The 19,792-nt window shown below is 36.6% G+C and overlaps 1 protein-coding gene across 9 annotated transcripts in view; it reads left to right on the top strand.

Moving 5' to 3' along the window:
* NEBL (nebulette) overlaps positions 1-19,792 on the top strand; it is a 368,782-nt gene that overhangs the window by 300,343 nt on the left and 48,647 nt on the right. For 4 of the 9 annotated variants that reach the window (XM_084868229.1, XM_084868227.1, XM_084868234.1 and 1 more), the window contains exons 12-18: positions 2,880-2,990; positions 6,136-6,246; positions 8,013-8,123; positions 13,365-13,475; positions 13,643-13,753; positions 15,563-15,667; positions 17,716-17,808. The exons of 2 other annotated variants lie outside the window; for them this stretch is intronic. In XM_084868229.1, coding sequence (XP_084724355.1) covers positions 2,880-2,990; positions 6,136-6,246; positions 8,013-8,123; positions 13,365-13,475; positions 13,643-13,753; positions 15,563-15,667; positions 17,716-17,808 — 753 coding nt within the window. The remainder of the gene's footprint in view (positions 1-2,879; positions 2,991-6,135; positions 6,247-8,012; positions 8,124-13,364; positions 13,476-13,642; positions 13,754-15,562; positions 15,668-17,715; positions 17,809-19,792) is intronic. 3 more of the 9 variants (XM_084868230.1, XM_084868231.1, XM_084868232.1) reach the window with 2 other exon arrangements.

The raw sequence follows: 19,792 nt of genomic DNA, 5'->3' as shown, positions 1-19,792 counted from the left end.
TATTGATGATGCTGACTTCTCTAAATACAATCTATTTATTTATTTATTTATTTATTTACTTACTTATTTAATTGATTATGGTCTCACATAATTGTCCTTATTCCTCCATTCCCATCCCAAACCCCTCCCTAGATATGCCCCCCCCCCCCCCCAGTGGCCATGGACAACTCCTCTCCCCCCCCCCCCCCCCCCCCGTTGTCCATGACCACTGGCTAGGCTCATATGTATGCACACAAGTCCTTTGGTTGATCTCTTCCTCTTACCCCCATCCCCCCTTACTTCCCTCTGAGGTTTGAGAGTCTGATTGCTGGTTCTCTTTCTTTGGGTCTGTTTATGTTGTTCATTATTTCCTCTAGATGTGTGAGATCATGTGATCCAAGAAATACCCTTGTAAGAACCTAAACTGCAACAAGCCATAATGGTTATGCTGAGAGGCAAATGAGTCAGTCTGTAGTGAGTTCCTTTCTGGGCCAACAGTTCTTTTGCCAGATAGTTCCTTATGTGTACATGCCAGCCATGATATTTCAGATCTGGTTGGTGGACAAATGGCGGTAATGCAGGTCCGCCCATCCCTGGTTTGGTTCTGGGCATCCTTCAGCAACCCATAGCTGCTGTCTGCTGGTATGCTGAGGCGTCGTCAGCATCTTCCATCTCTGAATTGTGTCTCTTCTGTCTTCATGGCTGGAGCGCTTCTGTCTATTCCTCTCTGTTAAAGGATTCCAGATGATCTCGGAGTTGTTTTCTGAAAATATATAAACATATTCTCGACCAAAAGTTAATAAAGGGATATTTTCTTTAAATTTGATTTGGAATTCTTTTCCATTTCCCCCCTCCCCCAAATGATTTTCCCCTAGCTTGTTTTTTCACCATGTGTGTATTTTCATGGGTATCTTGCTATTAGAGTTTTGAATGAAGGTTAATTTTCTAAAGCACAAATTTTTTAGATGTAAATTATTCTCAGGATATTTTTCCTTACATGATATTCTTCTACTGTCACCCCCTTTTTTACTTTAAATAATAGGAAACTTTTGGAAATTTTATACTGTAGTCTTGATAGCTTTTACATTTTTAACTTATTTGCACTACACTATGATTACTTTAGGTTCATAACATGTTGTGCAATTTTACCGTGAGACACTCTGCCAATAAGAATTTTTGTTAATCCTTTAGGAACAGCTTTTTGAGCAATACCATTTTTTTTAGAATATTAATTTATTTCCATTAGCCACATTGCTTTCCTCTGAGAAATTGGCTACCATTCATCTGTCATACTCAACACTTTAGCATCAATCTCATTTCTCACTCTTTTCTAATGCCAGATATGGGATGAATTGCTGTGTGCTAGGATAAATCTCTAAATCTGGTTTTGAAAAGTTATGAAAAGTTATTTGTCTTCTGTTTCACAAATAAAGCTCTCCTAACAAAAAGTATGCTACCCGCCCCCCCCCCCCCCCCCCCCCACACACACACACACTTCCTTAGTAATGTACAAATCTCCTTGGTCATACATTAGCCAGTTTTAGTCATCATCAACCTTCCTTAATGACTTAAGTCAAATAATTGTTTTTCAGAAGAGAAGGGTTTTTTGAAGTGAAGTATCTGAAATAATATAAATGCACACATATTTATATTTCATTTTTTTAAAGACTTATTTTGGGCCTGGAAATGCCCTAGATTGAGCCCTATAGAACAACTTTTCATGATTGTTCTTTGGTCTGTCTATAGTTCCTTTAACTCAGAATGTTCTCAATGCAACTTCCTACCTAGCTTTGTTAATTTTAGTATTTATGGAACATCCATTGTGGATTTTTCTCTGACTATTCCTAGATTTGTTAAATATGTAACACAGATGTAGGTGAGGAGACGGCCTATTCTCTTACTCTCCTTGTGATGTGGAGAATTTATTTCTATAATTGCCTATCTCTGTAATAAATACATAATGAACCTGGAAATAGCTTTTCATTTTGCATTTATGGCAATCTCATGCAGAATTTATTTTTATTTTGGTGATTCAATTTGAATCAAATATTTAGCTGGTAAATTTTGGCTCTTTGTTTGTCTGGTAAATATTTCACATGAATGGATATTTTTGTTATTTAGAATGTCTTTATGGACATAAACTATGGGTTATCATTGACTTGCAAATGTGTGAAGTTTAGAAAATCATAGCCGATGGGTGGCAGAGTGTCAGAAGGACAGGTGTGGGTGTGGATTTAGGCTCCCCAAGATCACTGTTGGCATCTTTTATTTCCTACTGGGAACACTTACTTAAAGGATCATTTATCAGCTTTAAGATAAGATTGTCTTCACAGTGCAACTTAATTCGTGTCAAACTCTATGGATGGTAGAGAAATATTCTCAATGCCAAAATCAGTAAAAAAAAATCTCCCCCTCCTGCCTCCATTACATTTTGTAAATTGTCTTTTATGAATCCACGAAACACAGACAGTGAGAAGGATGATGAGGCCATGGACATGAATGCTGCTCCGGTTGGAATGGGCTTCCTGGCTGCCAGATTGTTTTTCTAGTGGGTGGACCCACCTCTTACTGAGTGAACCAGTCGGTGGTCCAATCACACAGCCAGCTTTCGTGGTTCTCCTCCACAAACAGGCTGATGTCAAACAATAACAGACCATAACATGTTAAGCAGCCTCACTCAGCATGCTTCCCCCGAGAGAATTAACACTTGAAGATTCTGCTGTTTGTAGAATTCTAAAATTTATGATAAAGTTGGAGTTAATTCCTTGTTGATAAGAAGATTGAGGGGTAAGATTACATAAGAAAAATATCGATTTTATTCTGGGGACTCTTGTTCTAATATCTTTTCAACAGTCACTAGTATTTTGTTGGTTTAAAAATTATGTGATCTTATTTAACAGAGAGTTTACAGAGAGGATTTTGAGAGAGAGATTAAAGGAAGGTCATCACTGGATTTAGACAAGACTCCAGAATTTCTTCATGTAAAGTACATCACCAACTTACTGAAGGAGGTATGATCCTGATATTTTACCATTATTGCAAAAGAAATTAAAAACTGGAGAAATAACCCTGGAAGTATTTATTTAACAATTCTCTATTAATTCAATGAACTTCAGATATTAATCTATTACTTTTTCCCTCACGTTGACCTTTACTAATAGAGATTTTAATATTCATATTAGAACCAGCTTTGTCTCAAACTTCCCTGCAGCATTCTCATGACAGTGATATTAGAAATAAGGTACCCATGTGAGAAGGTCTGGATAAATGCTACATTATTTATAAGTGGTTTGTGTTCTGAGTGGGGAAAGATATATTTAGCATATAGAACACAGGAACTTATGTCCATTTTTTAATTTTATTCTCAGCAGGATTTCCCCCCAAACTTAGTGGTGCATTTGGCTCAAAATTAGTGTATTAAACTTATTGAGCTTTAAAGTCCTCAAATCTAATAAAAATACCATGCTCACTGTTTATCTCTTTAAAAGTTTTGTCTTCTTTTTTTTTTTTTTTAGTTTTTTTTTTTTAAATAAATCTTTATTTTTGAAAGTATTACATATGTCTTATTCCCCCCATCCCCCATTGGCCCCTTCTAGCCCACCCCTGTCCCCCACCCCAGGCTTTCTCCACCCCATTGTCTGTGTCCCTGGATTATGCACATATGCATACAATTTATTTGGTTGATCTCTTCCTACCCACCCACCCACCCCTACCTTCCCTCTGAGTAGATTTTTTTTTAATGGCTACAAAAATAACTTGGAGCTCTTCCAACTCCCTATTTAAATATATTCTTTCTACATCAAGGGAAAGCATTAAAGAATTCCATTTAATCCTGAATTTTGAACTGAAGAAATTATTCCTGAATGAAATGTCTTAAACCAATGAAATAAGTGTGTATAATTACCTACATAGAAGTGCATCATTTTAAAAATGAAGTGCCAGTTGGGCTTTATCATTTAACTGCTTTTACACATTTAATGTGATTCGCTGTTGTAATATATGTTGTGCTGTAATAGGTATATAATTTATGGGAGAGTTCTTTTGCTACCTTATCTTTGCTCACGTTCATTACTATAAAGTAGTATTTTGAAGTTGAAAGCCAATCAAGTGATGACTTCCTACTATTATTGATTTCCATTTAAAAAGTATTTACTGTTGCCCAGCTGGTGTGGCTCAGTTGGTTGACCTGCACCAAGAGGTCACCATTTCAATTCCCAGTCAGGGCACATGCCTGGGTTTCCCGCTTTACTCCCAGTAGGGGGCGTGCAAGAGGCAGCTGATTGATATTTCTCTCTTAATTGATATTTCTATCTCATTCTCCTTATCTCTTTCTCTCCCTCTAAAAAATCAATGAGAGCATATTTTAAAAATATAAAAATATCCACTACTTACGTGATTTTTTGAAAGGGGAATCTTTTCATACTTTACATACAAATGGCAATGTGAGCTCTATTTTGAGATCCATAAATAACTTTAATAGAATATTATTGCCTTTTTCTTTTATTCCTATTTTTGAGTGAGTCTTTTTTTATATTTATTGATTCAGCATGCATAGGACAGAAAAAGGCCCAGGAATCAATAATTAAGTTAATTAAGTTATAGAGATAACTAATTTTTAAAATGTACTTTCAGTCACTTAATGAAATTATAGCTTCCCTTTTTAAGTATAAGCATCTAGCTTTAAATAATCTTTGCTTTTTTTTTTTTACTTTATTATGGTTTTTACATATATCTTGCCATTTGGAGAGTTCATAATATCATTTTATGCTGCATTTCATTTGATTCTCACAATTAGCCTTTAACATTGGTAGATCAGTATTCTTATTTTAATTTTGTCCATGTGGAAATCAAGGTCAGTTACTTAAAGTCTTCTTGAAGGTCACATGACCAAATTATTGAAGTAACTTTTTTCCAAGTCATTTGATGCTAGATCTCTTTCCAAATTTACTTGCAGGTCATTACAATGTCTTGTATGCTATTAGTTAAGCAGAGCACCAGCTAGCTTCATTATAGTGGATAAAGAGAAAATAACAGGAAGTAAACCCTAGAATTAACTGGAACATGATTGCTTATCACTAAAGAAAGTTTCATCTTTCATAAGTGCAACTTAGTCAAATTGGATTAAGATATTATTTTCATAACACGGTTAGTAAGAAAACAAGAAATTCATTAGTACAAAGAATTCAAATTATTACATGTGTTAGTAAAAACATTTAGATGTACTTAAAATATAATATTAAAATAGGTGAGATTCAAACATTATATTATTAACCAATTAGGTAACTATTTAGTTTTATGAGCTTTGAATAAAATGAAACTTATTTTAAAACTTTGGCTAAACCAATCCTTTTGATTTTGTAATTTTTCATTCTTTTCAACTATGTTCTTTTGGTAATTCATATTTCATAGGCAGTTTTTGAAAAATACTTCAAAAAATAAGAAGCATGTATTTATTTATTTATTTTTTTAGTTAAAATTGCTATTTTTATTTAGTTGGCTAGTTGGATTTTCTTTAGGATAATGTCCAAGTAATGGAAAACAGAAATGCTAAACATTAGAATTTCCACAGCAGCCAAAATGCCCAGTTTAGATCCTATACAAAGCAAAAGAGGATAATGGATGAATTTGACATTTACAGAGGATATTGGTTCCTATCATAGAGGAATGACTCCAACATAGTGACAAGAAGTCCAAATCTTCCAATCACACACACACACACACACACACACACACACACACACACACACATATATATGTGTGTGTGTGTGTGTGTGTGTGTGTGTGTGTGTGTGTATATATATATATATATATATATATATATATATATATATATGATTTTTTTTTTCTTTAAAAGCATGTATTTCTAAGACCTTCCTTACCATTTAAAAGAAAGACATTTAAAAAAGTATGGCATCAATATGGTACCAAAGTATAATGGAAGAAAGGATGAAATGGAAAAGACTGATAATATTGGAAACCACTCTACACATGTTTAAAAGAGAAACTTTCAATAGGAAATAAGGAGCAAGAATGCTCAGGAGTCTGATTCATTCATTTCTAGAAATAGTTTATCCTTTTTGGGGTTTCTAGAAAATAAAAATATAAATATTAAAGAGATTCCCAATAAATTTCAAATTGTATTATTCTTGCTCATAGAAGGAATATAGAAAAGATTTGGAAAATGAAATAAAAGGGAGAGGAATGGAACTTAATTCAGAAGTTCTTGATATTCAAAGAGCAAAACGAGCATCTGAAATGGCTAGTGAGGTGAGTATATTTCTTTTACAGCTTGGCATGTATAAATTTTTAGCTGATTTAATATCTATAAATCTTTCTAAAAGATTTTATATTTTAATAGGTACAAATATAAATATAATAGATATCTTTATAGATAAATATATATATGTCCTATACCACAACTTTTATATGTAAGATGATTATGAGTAGCTGTGTCCTTGTAGTCTTTTCCTAGTTAACTAGAGGCACAGTACACGAAATTTGTGTATGGGGGTGTGTGTGTCCCTCAGCTCAGCCTGCACCCTCTCCAATCTGGGACCCCTTGAGGGATGTCTGACTGTCCATTTAGGCCTGATCCAGATAGAATCCAGCCCAAATGGGCAGTCAGACATCCTTCTCACAATCCAGGACTGCTGGCTCCCAACTGCTTGCCTGCCTGCCTTCCTGATTGCCCCTAATCACTTCTGTCTGCCAGCCTGATCACCCCCTAACCACTCCCCTGCCAGCCTGATTGATGTCTAACTGCTTCCCTGCCAGCCTGGTCGCCCCCAACTTCCCTCCTCTGCTGGCCTGTCACTCCCAACTTCCCTCCCCTACAGGCTTGATTGCCCCCAACTGCCCTCGCTTGCTGTCCATCTTGTGGTGGCCATCTTGTGTTCACATGGGGACAGTCATCTTTGACCACAAGGGGGCAGCCATCTTGTGGGTTGGAGTGATGATCAATTTGCATATTATTCTTTTATTAGATAGGATGAATTTTTAAAACAATGCTCATTATCTTTTTTTTATATGGTATGAGAAAAATGACTATTTGCCTGTTTTTGAGACAAATCTATATTATAAACCAATGTAAGTTTATGAGCTATAACTTGATCTTTTAAGTAAGTAAAAGTCAGAAAATTAGGGAGTTGTGTTATGGTCTAGTGGTAATTGCAGCTTAAATGTTCACATACTGATAAACCAACTGTCTCCATCCTTGCCTAGCATGCTGCATGAGTCTACTTTTTATAGCATGAGTCTACTCTTTATTAACATGAAAGTGGCCACTGCTCACTTTACATGAAATTTGGTATCAAACAATGGCACTGTGCTTTGAAAAGAATATAGATGAATTTAGCAGTGAAAGAAATCTAAAGCTTTATACCCATTTGTTAATAAACTATGGCAATGATGATGATGATGATGACCTTGTTAGTCAGATTGTAAATGACAAAAACCCAACTCAAACTGGGTTGAGCGACAAAGAAAATGTTTTGGGTTATGACTAGAGAATTCCAGAGATCAGGTTTCTTTTAGGTTGGAATTCAAATGTTTCTCTTCCTCATTCTTAGTTCCATTATCTTCTCTGTTGCTTCACTGTTGGGAGGCTATCTCCAAGTGATGACCCCTCTTAATGACAAGATAACTATATTTGTGGCCAGTAATCCCAGTGAGGAGTGAACATCTGAATTCTTGTGGTTATAATTTTAGTCCAAGGATTGAATCTCATTGAATCAACTTCTATCCTATGCCCATACCTGACCCATTCATTGTATCTATGCTCAGGGACTGCAATGTGCTGGTGACCTCAGATGGTTCTCCTGGTCACCCACTTGTGTGGTTAATGTCCTTGGTAGTGAGGATAGTGATTAGAGTTCTAAGAGGTTCAGAGACTTTAGTTCTAGGTGATCATTCATAGCACTTAAGTAAGCTATGATGCTTTCTTTTTCTTTTCTTAATAAATATGTTTAGCCATTTTTACAAACATATTATTGTCCCCTGGGTTCCTAAATGTTGTAAATATTGCTGTTTTTCAGAAAGAATACAAGAAAGACCTGGAGTCAGAAATTAAAGGGAAAGGAATGCAAGTTGGCATTGATACCCTTGAAATACAACATGCCAAAAAAGCTTCAGAGATAGCTTCAGAGGTGAGCAGAATAAGTGATTCAGACCTAGAGAATCATATTTCAGAACTTAACAGTCATATTAGCAACTTGATTGGTGCTTGGAATGTTGCAAAGCTTTCTGTGACTAGTTTAACAGTTTGGAATAGAAACCATTTCCAATCATCATGCTTATTTGAAAACTTACAGTTTCTGCTTGGCTCATTTCCTTTAAATATATCAAAGAAAATTTGGGGGAAGGCATTTTAATATAATAAACATACACGTGTGCATGTACACACATCTTATCGTATCCTATAATGCAACAAATTTCCCGTTAATCTAGGCTATGCTAAATGTTTTCATACTGCTTTTTCTTTAAGGATGGATTATGTGCTACTTTCCATTTTTGTTTCCAACTTTCTGAGCAGAGATTGAAAATCACATATGAAGACTCTAACATGTCATTGGTAGCCATTTCTGTGTGATTTGGTTGCATGTCCTCATAATATCCTCTGTTGACCTCATCACCATTCCTGTAATTTCTACAGTCATCATTTGGGTTGGAGTATTATATGTCATCAATGACCATATTCTTTTGTCTAATACCATTTCCTCTTTGTGTAATACATGTAATGTCAGGATGTTAATTTAGGAGTTTTGGCTTAGATGCAATGATATGATGCATATCAGGTAACAAAGTTGTAGGAGTCAGACTATATGTGTATTTTTCAAAGGAAATACTCCAGAATTGGTTCCATACCTCTTGAAGTTCCCCCCAAACTTTCAAGAATATAAAAGAGTTGGTGATTGGAGAGTAATTGGGAAGAGATGATTTTGTGAGAAATATATGTAAAGAGAAAGTTGGGGGTACAGGTTAAGGGGTGCTACTTATCTCCCTGCTGATAATGGGATGCTTCAGTGGAGCTGCTCTGAGAGATATAACCTGGCACTTGCAGTGAGAAGAGCTGGCTCAGGATTGACTCCCACTCTGGATATCTGGAGGGTGGAGGTAGCTGACTCATTACCAGGGGAGTGACTGCTGGGAATGGGATGGCCATAATTGGTTTAGATAAAGAGAATGGGGTTGGCATAGAATTCTTGACCAACATTGGTTCCATTTAGAAAAGGCAGAGGGGAAATATGTGCTTAACAAGTCTTACAAACCTCCTTTTACCCTGACCCTAATTCTTATCTCTTCTTGAGAGATAGCCATTTTTATAAATTTGTTATAGAGCCTTCCAGATCTCTCTCTCTCTCTCTCTCTCTCTCTCTCTCTCTCTCTATATATATATATATATATATATATATATATATGTATATATATATATATATATATATATATATATATATATATATACACACACACACACACTAGAGGCCCGGTGAATGAAATTCATGCACAGGTAGTGACCCTAGGCCTGGCTGGTGATCAGGGCTGATTGGGGCCTTCCAGCTGCTGGCTGGGGCCTTCCTTCATTCCACGCCATCCCCTGGTGGTCAGTGTATATCATAGCGAGTGATCAAACTCCCAGTCTCCTGAGGGGACTCTTCGTATATTAGCCTTTTATATATATATATATATATATATATATATATATATATATATATATATATATATATATAAAAGGCTAATATATATATAAATGGAACAAAAATTTGTACACAGACTTAAAAACTTAACATGTACTAGTACTTTGTTCTGTGTTTGCTTTTCTCTCTTAATATTATAGACCCTTTTCCGAGTCACGTCATATAATTCTTCCTCATTCTTATTAAAAATTAAGTGTTCTGTAACATAGATGTAAAGATGTAACCATTTACCTTTTGGTGTTTCATAGGTATTATCACATGTAGATGACATATACAATATATTATAACAGGGACTTAACATTACATGCCCAAACCAGAATTCTTAATTTTTTTCTCAGATCTGCTTCCTTCTTTTACTTCCTTCTTAGCAAAGGGTGTAGGAGAAATCCCATAAGTCACTTTGATTCAGTTGTTAGCAAATTTTATTGACTCCACTCCCATAATGGTTTCCTAAAACCATCTCCTTCTCCCACCCTCATCCAAGCTACCATCTCTACTACCTAGATTATTGTAATAGATTCCTAACCAGAATTTGCCTCCTTAGTATCCATTCTCTGCTATCAGCCAGAACAATCCTTGAAGAATTAAATTAATGTTACTTTCCCCACTCATGTTCAGCATAGACATCATACTCCTTTCTTTGGTGTTCAAGCTCTTCCTCCTGCCCAACCTCATACTGCACCTTTCTTCCTTCTTTCATCATGCTACAGCTCAAGACTTCCAGTTTGTATCTCCACAGGTTTTAGGGTCTCTATATAACTCTCTTGTCTTCCTGAAAGTCCTTCCCCTGGTCTTTTGCATGGCTAGTTCTTTCTTGTACTTTTTCTTATTACTTACTAGAGGCCCGGTACACGAAATTCCTGCATTGGGGGTGGGGGGGTCCCCTCAGCCTGGCCTGCACCCTCTCCAATCTGGGACCCCTCAGGGGATGTCCAACTGCCTCTCACAATCTGGGACCGCTGACTTCTAATTGCTAGCCAGCCTGCCTGATCGCCCCTAACTGCCTCTGCCTCATCCTGCACCTGGGACCCAGGATTCCCTCCTTTGGCCAATCACAGGCACCTGGGACCTGGGCATCCCACCTTCTGGCCAGCCACAGGCACCCAGGACCCAGGCCAACTTTGCCCAGGCCCGCCTCAACAGCAGGGGACCGTGGTCAGGTGGCTTGTCCCTCTCTCAGGCCGCAGGTGTAGCCGCTGGTGCCAGGGACCACAAGGTGGGCAGCTTGTCCTTCTCCCAGGCCGCAGCTTGCTGGTCCCCATTTCTCTCTTATGAGCTCATTTATACCTGGCTGGTCACCATTCCTCTCTCCCTAGTGTTGAGTGTCTGAGCCATTAAGGCATGACTATGTGAGGGCGTGACAACCATTTGCATATTAGCTCTTTATTATATAGTATTTATTAGATTAATAGTACTTTCTTATGGCAATCTCCCTAGATTTCTGAATAACTAACTAACCAGGTACTATCAAATAAGTTTTTGTTATTTTGAGGAGACCGTGACATCCACTATTAGTTCAAGGTACTGGATTGGAGTATGTGCAGTGGAAAATCAAGGCTGCAGAAGAGTTTTCAAAATTATCCTCATGAGACTGAGAGGTGAGGCTTAAAAAAAAAAAAGCATCCTTTTACTGGAGAAAAGAATATGGAAAGAAGAAACTTTTTTCTCTAAAGAACAGGCTTCTATGATGCATTACTTTTATAAAAGCTTGAATGTCATGTCTTTCCTTAGTAAGTAATAGATTAGTTTATTCATTTATATGCAGATTTATATTTCTCTATGTACCTTGGGATTATATAATAAGAAAAAAGGTACAAATTTAGTTATTAAGAACCCAGGGGAAAAACAGGCATAGAGGAGTCAGCTGTATTATGGTTCCATGTAGCTCAAATCAATTTTGGGGATGTAGTTATCTTTCAATCCAAAAGTCTCATTTGCATATAATCATAGCCATGTCCCATTTTGCCCAATTGATAGGTTATCAGATCCTTTTCAATGAGAGTTTGGGATATTGCCATAGTAACATGTTCATTTCTTTAAAAAGTAAAGTCAGTGTGGTATATTGTTACATGAATGATTGGTCCCCAATAGCCAAATCTTCTAGTACCTAAGGCCATGCTTTTTTTGATACTGTGATTTTCTTTAGCTAATGGGACATTAGCAAAGATGATTTAGGCAGAGGCTCTGAAAAGGGACGTACATTAGGGCTTATTTCATGTTGTTTTAGGCCTATTCTAAGGTATTTTAGTATGCATCAATAAATAGCTGATGTAACTGGTGTCCCTACAGAGTCTATTTATTGGCTTTAAAATACTTTAGATTTAAAGGTTCATACTGGAAAATTAAATTACATACCTTCTACTGTGGGACCTTGCTGGCCATCTATGACTAGGGCCTCAGTCCATTAATATATTATTCTTCAAATGAAGTGTCTTGTTTTGGGTCATTCTGAGGCTTGCTAAAAATTTAGAACTCTTTACAGACAAAGTAATATTTAAATGTTATTCTTTTAAAAGTTAAACATTATTACTTTAACTTTTATTCAGAAAATTGAAACAGCCAATAAAAATAGGCAGATTTATGACTGAACGAAAGGAAAAATATAATATTTCTGTGAGATTGAGATTTTTATTTACAACTTCTCTAAATTTAGCACTACATCATAAATAAGCAAGACAGCATTTTCTTTAAATTAGAGAGTCTATAAATCTAGAGTATGTGAACACAATGGGAAATAACTGTTTTGGAAGAAGTGTAATTAGATATTGTCAATAGCATTTTTCTTTGAAGAGTAGCATGCATCCGGAAAAGAATGCAATTATAAGGGTACAGCTTGCTGAATTTTATAATCATTAGTTTTAAAGTGTGACAAGAGTCTCTTAAGACATTTGTGTGTGTGTAGTTTTGATATTTTATAAGTAACAGGTAATCCAACTCAAAATAGTTCAGAAAAGCAGAACATTTACTGTTCTTTTACCAAACAGCAGAGGAATTCTTAGACATAGCTTGACATAGGATGCAAACTGTGTAATTCAGTTTCGGTTTCTATCTTTCAATTCTTAGGCAGGCTTTCTTCTTCTGCTTGCAAAGACGCATCTAGCAGCTTCTGGAGCCACTTCCTTCATGGACAGAAGGATAGAGTCGATTGATAGCGAATGCACCTATCCCTGAGCCAATCATGAAGAGCCAGGGATAGGTATAATGATTGATTTAAGTCCAACAGGGCCTATGCATCGGGGCAGACTCACCCGAGCTGAGAGCTTAGAATGGGGGAGCAGTGGTAAATCAGAGCTAAAGAAGGGAAAAGGGGGAGTTAGATTTCAGGGAAGCAACCAGCAATTATTCATTACTCAGAGCAAAAAGTGTCAATTTTACAAATCCATCTTATTGATATTCATTAACTGAGTGATATATTAATCTATAATGCATCAATTTTCTCAAATGGAAATAGAGTTTCCCCTGGATTAACTATGTTTTCTTTCTTAATTCATGTGAGTAGGAAAAAGCCTTCTGATTATGTGACTAAGACATTTCAAGTCATGTTTTTACCACAAGTTAAAAACTTAAAGTTCTGTAGAAATAAAAGACATAAAGGTCCAGCATATCTCCAGAAGACATGATTCTGATGGTGAAATGACATCAAAATTTTCAAATTAGTTTGGAGTTCTAATTGCATGTTTTATTTTTTTACAGAAAGACTATAAAAGAGATCTAGAGACTGAAATTAAAGGGAAGGGCATGCAGGTGAGCACAGACACACTTGATATCCGGAGAGCCAAGAAAGCATCCGGAATGGCCAGCCAGGTAAGAAATGAGTGACATACAAAGTATAAAGCAAACATATTGAGTTGTATATAGAACAAGTACAAATGGTATTTTCACACGTGTGGCTTTGAGACTTGAACACATAAATATCTACATTGCTTTGGAAGGTTAAGCAAAGCCCTGAAGATTCCTTTTTATTCTTTTAGATAAAATATAAGAAAGATCTGAAAACAGAAATCAAAGGGAAAGGAATGCAAGTGAGCATGGACATTCCAGATATGCTTCGAGCCAAGAGGGCATCGGAAATCTATAGCCAGGTTGGTGTAGTTAAGCTGCTCAGAACAGTGTATTCTCATAGCCAATCACATTGTATTTTGTGTATTTCTAGGATTGATACCTTTTTTGAGGGCACTGAATTCAAAGTCAGTGCACTCCACTGTAAAGGAACCATTGGACAAACTTAATTAACTTCACTAAATGAAAGGGACAACTGCCGCAGATTCAGTTCCACAGACAGTCACTGTCAGAGCTCCTCTGCCGGAACCCCTGCTTTGTATCCAAGGACACTTAGACCTTTTTAATAAAACACCCAAAAACTCTATTGCATACTTAGCTTTAATGTTCACTGTATGGAAACAAGATTACAAATGAATTAATTGTCTTTTTCTCATTTCATAATAAGTATTATCTTTAAAATAGCTCCAACTAAAACTAAAAGTGAGTAAAACTGCACAAAGTATAAGGTGAAAGTGAATCTATATATACTACCTGGATCTGGCCTAAACAGATTGGTCCCAGATTGGAGAGGGTGCAGGTCGGGCTGAGGGGACCCTCTCCACATGAATCTCATGCATTGGGCCTCTAGTATCCTATTATAGATAAATATGTAAAATAGACAAATGGCCATTTGAGTCAGTGGAGAGAAGTTGCTATCTGAGGAATACCAAGCTCATTAATTCATTAATCAAATACTTTCTGAGCACCTGTTTACATGCAAAATTATATATGGTTTTGCTCTTTGGGTGGTACAGGCCAATCTAATAACCAAATAACCATGCAAGGAGAGTGTAACAAAGCATGATATATGCTATGAGAAGGTAAAGGATTTAAGAGTAAAGTCTTTACAGATCTGTTTTTAACTGACCAGTGTTGATTTTTAAAAATTATTTTGGATACAATGGGATTCTAGAGGATATAATGAAGCTATGGTGCATTTCAACATGAACAATAATTACCTTTCCTAACAAGCAATAGTGTGCCATAATGGTTTACGTTACTGATTTTGGAATTAGAGTGCCTGGTTTTAACTCTTATTTTTGACACTTCTTAGTTAATGACTCAGTTTCCCCATCTATAAGAGGGAATAATAAAATGATATTTATTTTAAGGTACTTTTACCTTAATCAAATATATCTTTTTTTAATCCTTACCTGAGGATATGCTTTTATTGACTTTTAGAGGAAAAGGAAGAGGAAAGGGAGGTGGGGAGAGAGACAGACAGACAGACATTGATATGTGAGAGAAGAATTGACAATCAACAGGTTGTCTCCCATATACACCCTGGCCAGGGATTGAATCCAAAACCTAGGTATGTGAATCCAAAACCTGGTAATTGAATCCACAACCTTTTGGTGTATGGGATGACACACCGGTCAACTGAGCCACCCGGCCAGGCCTCAAATGTTTTTCTTCCTACTTTATTTGAAGAAGAACAGAAACCCAGAAGCATGAAAACAAGAAGGTATAGAGACCCAGGTTACTTGCAGGAACTATGGGGCAACTGTGAACAGGGTTGGGACTGTTCAGAAAGAGTATGTTTTAAACAAAGAGTGGCTTAGAACTCAAGCCCTCCTGAGGCCTGGAATGGCCGGGAGTGGACCACTGCCTGAGCAGAGGTGCGGCTGCTCCCTGGCTGCGGGCTTACTCTGTTAGCGTACTCCCGTATTTCTGCTGTTGCATCAACAACTGCTTTGAATCATAACATATAACTTACAGCCATATGGTAGAGTAGAATTTGAAGTAATATCACTATCATTTTATCTGTCCTTGTCTCATATATGCACATGCACATGTGTATGTGTGCACACACACACAAAGTTTCAGGTTGATATTGTTTATATTTCTAGAAAAAATATAAAGATGAAGCAGAGAAGATGCTTTCTAACTTTTCTCCTGTGGCAGACACTCCTGAAATCCAGAGAATTAAGACAGCTCAACAAAACATTAGTGCAGTGAGTAGCCATTATTCCTTTTTAGTCGTCTCCTTGAAATTGTATTTTGTAAGGAGGACCTTCCCTCATTGTCTCATGTTTTTGCTATATTACTTGAATTTTATATGAAATTTATTATCTTCATTTATTATAATTGTTTTAGAATTACAAATCCAAATTTTCTTCTTTAGTACAAGCTATAGTTATTTTTAACTGAATTTATTAATTTTCACTCAGGAAAAGAGGTCTTAATCTTCTATACATACTTTACCTTGAAGATAAAAATAGTCTAATGAAGAGATTTCCTTCCCAGTCATTGCTGACCTGCACTGATAATATATCTAGGGACTTACTAGTTTATAATCAATTTTTAAACTTTCATATATTTATTTTGAGCAATAGGAATTATATCAGCACCATTAATTAAAAAATTGGGTCTATGTTTAATGGCTATATGAACTTGAATTATAAAATGATAAAAACTGACCAGACAGCCAGTATTTTTCTTCATTTATGTTGTTAATCCTTACCTAGGATATTTTTCCCATTGATTTTTACAGAGTGGAAAGGAAGGGGAAAGACAGAGAGAAACGTCGATGTGAGATAGACACATTGATTGGTTGCCCTCACATGTGCCACAACCAGGGACTGGGATATAGCTGTCACCAGTACGCGCCCTTGACCAGAATCAAACTTGGGACCCTTTAGTCTGCAGGCTGATGCTCTATCCTCTGAGCCAAATCCGCTAAAGCCATACAGCCAATATTTTAATATAGAATTAGCTCATGTAGTAGTTAAGCAAATGTCTCATCAAAATATAAATTCTATTAAGTCTGATAACTTCTGAAATATTTTTCTTCTTGCTGAGAAATTGACAGAGTGCTAATGGATAAGTGCTTCTCAGTTCTCATAGTCAGGCTGTGCTAAGTAACGGAGTCCTGTTGGGAGGCAGGGTTTGAGAAAAGGGCTGTTTTGGCTCTCAAGTCCTGTGGTTTCATGGTAGTCTGGATTTCTAGCTTCTGGAGTGCGGTGGGCTGTTTCTCTGTTTTTCGTGTCCATCACGGAAAACAACAGGTTTCTGAGTGGAGGAGCTGGGGATTAGGAAATTAGAGAAAGAAAGAGACAAGGAGGCAGAAATAGATTTATCAAGCTGGGCGCTAGGTGGGCGCCATCTCTCTGATGGAGAGGCAGCAAAAGGCAACCCGAGCCACGCAGCAGGTTTATTTTATAGGGTCAAAGGAGATTATTTGCATTCTTAACTAGGCTCTAGCATTACTGGATTTACATATCTAGACCCACCCCTGCTGACACTTGGACAAGGGAACTCTGCCAGTGCCTCGGGCTCAGCTAACAATTTAAAGAATATCCATGTGCCTTTTCAGGCGGCCCTCTACACTGGAGGAGAACATCTCTCCTGCCACTCTTCCCACCCTGACATGTGCATTATCACACTTCAAAAAGAGGGATTTGTTCTGTTCTCATGGCTTTCTTATAATTCTTTTATTTATTTATTTATTTTTTCTTCTTTATGTTGGGAAGGCATAGGTATTGGTGGAGGTGGAAAGACATGGGGAGGTTAATGAATCAATAAATGGAAGATGGGGAAACTTGATGTTGATGATAGACTTAATATTTTCTTTAAAGAGAATGAGGGCAGTTTTTTGTTTGTAGATTAATACCTGCTTAAAATTTCATATTGCTTTTGAAATAGTGAATTTTTATAATATGCACTTTGATTTTTCTCAAAATACCCCTGTGGCATTTATATTTGAAGAAGGAAACTCTAGTTCTCTAACATATTCTTAGAGCAAATAATTTGGGAAGATACCAAGCATGCCTTAGAACATGCATAAGAGGGTTACTTGTAAGATTATGGCCCTATGAAACCAAAGTGGGACATTTTTTCTCATAATGGATTATTTAATTGATTAATGTGTCAATGGTACTCATAAATAGAAGCTGTATTCACAATACTTTAAGAATTGAGAAATTGTCTTTCATAAAAATCAAGTCTAGGGCTTGAATGTTAATAAGCATATAGTTATTCTTTTCCTCCTCTTATAATAAAGGTATCCTATAAGAAAGAAGTAGGAGCTGGCACAGCAGTAAAAGATACTCCAGAGATTGAAAGAGTGAAGAAAAATCAGCAGAATATTAGCTCAGTAAGTTTTCTATGGCATTAATTATCCTTTCCAAAAGCAAATGTAAGTTAGATAAATGTTTTTCATTCTTTACTAAACTGGTTGCCTTTTTTTAAATTCTTTACTTTGCCGACATGCTATTTCATCAAATATCAAATATCTAACTTTCAGAAGAAAAACTGTAGCGCTGTTCCCTTGAACCTAAAGCAGTGTTTCATCTTGCTGTATCATAGTGCACAAGAGATCGATCACTTTAATAGTATAGTCATGACAACTAGGATTAGATTTTATCTTTTTAAACAGAATTTTCACTGTATTAATGCTTTTAGAGAAAGGACACATTTCAGTACCTCTCTGAAACTTGGAAGAAAGGCATTTTACCCCAGAGAATGATGAAAGGCCTTAGAACATTTATCTGGTGTCTTAGGAGAAGGTTTAAAGGAGCCATTGGCTTCTACCTGTTCCAGCGTCTAGCAAGGCAAACGGACACTTTAACTATCATTTGCAAATTAACTTCCCTTCCATTTCCTTTTGAGCTAGAGGGGAGGGCTGGGAAGGTACTTAATGTAAGGATATAATAACAAAACTGCTTGACATTAACAAGGGATAATAGCTACCCATACATCAATGGGTATCCATCTATGTATGTTTTGTTTCTTGACGAGGAAGTCAAAAGGGTTCCTTTCTTAAAACCCCGTTTAGCCTTCTCTTTACCTTCGCCCTTGGAGGCCAAACCTTTCTTTAAGTAATCCAAATGAAAATTCCTTGATTCCACTCCTGTGTCAGGAACTCTGACAGTTATGTGGCATTTATTCTAGAATACGAGTGTGTGCTGGTATTTGTGGATAAGGAGCAGGACAGGCAAGTAATGCTGTAGTAAAACATACTTCAAAATGAATTTATAAAAAAGTCTACAGAATGCTGGTGTAATAAAATCTCTGTAGCACGAAGGAAGCTATCTCCTGCAGAAAGTACAAGGAGAAGGGTCTAATGTTGAGGGTATGTAAGTGTGCTGGGCTCCACATGGAGAGAGCCTGTCTCAGGCAGCACTCGGGTCTGGCAGGAAATCAGTTTGGCAGAGAAGTGTAAGATGCTTGTTTCCTTCACTCTCAAATGATAATATTTGAAATGTACACATCAGTGTACTGGAATATAATGTTATAAATGTTCTGTAGTGTGCAATTCTATTGCCTACAGTGAAATGACTGTGCCATTTTGATTAGTTTAGAGACCCATGGAAAACAAAAATGTCCATCTTTAATCATGTTTAACTTCTCACCCGAGGAAAATTGCACCAAGTAGTACAGTATATTACTTGTTCTCCCAGCGTCCCCCAGCCTCTCCAGCACACAATCAATGCATAGTTCTGCATCTCCGTGAGGCTGGGCCATAAACTCCTGCTTAGTATTCAAATGGAAAGTTGCCCTTTCAAGATTAGCTAGATCTGTCAAACCAAGATATGATTCTCTAACATTTAAAGATCTCGGAATTTTCCACCTCCAGAGTACAAGCCTTTTAGCTGTTATCTTTCTCTAAGAACCATTTCTGAATCTTATTTAGAGATAGCCGGTTTCAGCGTATTCTCAATTTAACTCTTTCGGGTCCAGACTAATGTTGGTATTATTACTCACATTAAATCCGTAGATGATATCTGAGGTATTTAGGTGCCACATTTTTTTTTTTTACTCCCCACATTTTAGCCGTAATCACCTTAAATGCTACCAAGTGATTTCTAAAATGTGTTTTCGTTGTTGTTGTTGTTTTGTAGATTTAAGTCTTTGCTAAGTGTCAATGAGTGCCTCTTTAGTCTAGCCTATGTTTTCACACCTAAATATATATTTGTGTCCTTTTTTTTAATCCAATCTTCCATGAATTTTAGACATTAAAATAACACCTGATATGATGGCACTTAAAAGAGCTGTTTCTTGTCCCATGCATAAATATGTTCTGGTATTACCACTTGCTCGGTTGATGTTCCTCTAAATAGATTTGAAAGAGGAGCTTT

This window comes from Pipistrellus hanaki (assembly GCF_964339955.1).
Source record: "Pipistrellus hanaki genome assembly, chromosome: 1".
Classification (NCBI taxonomy): domain Eukaryota; kingdom Metazoa; phylum Chordata; class Mammalia; order Chiroptera; family Vespertilionidae; genus Pipistrellus; species Pipistrellus hanaki.
Note: the sequence above shows the minus strand (reverse complement) of the source record. Positions and strands in the feature narration are given on the sequence as shown.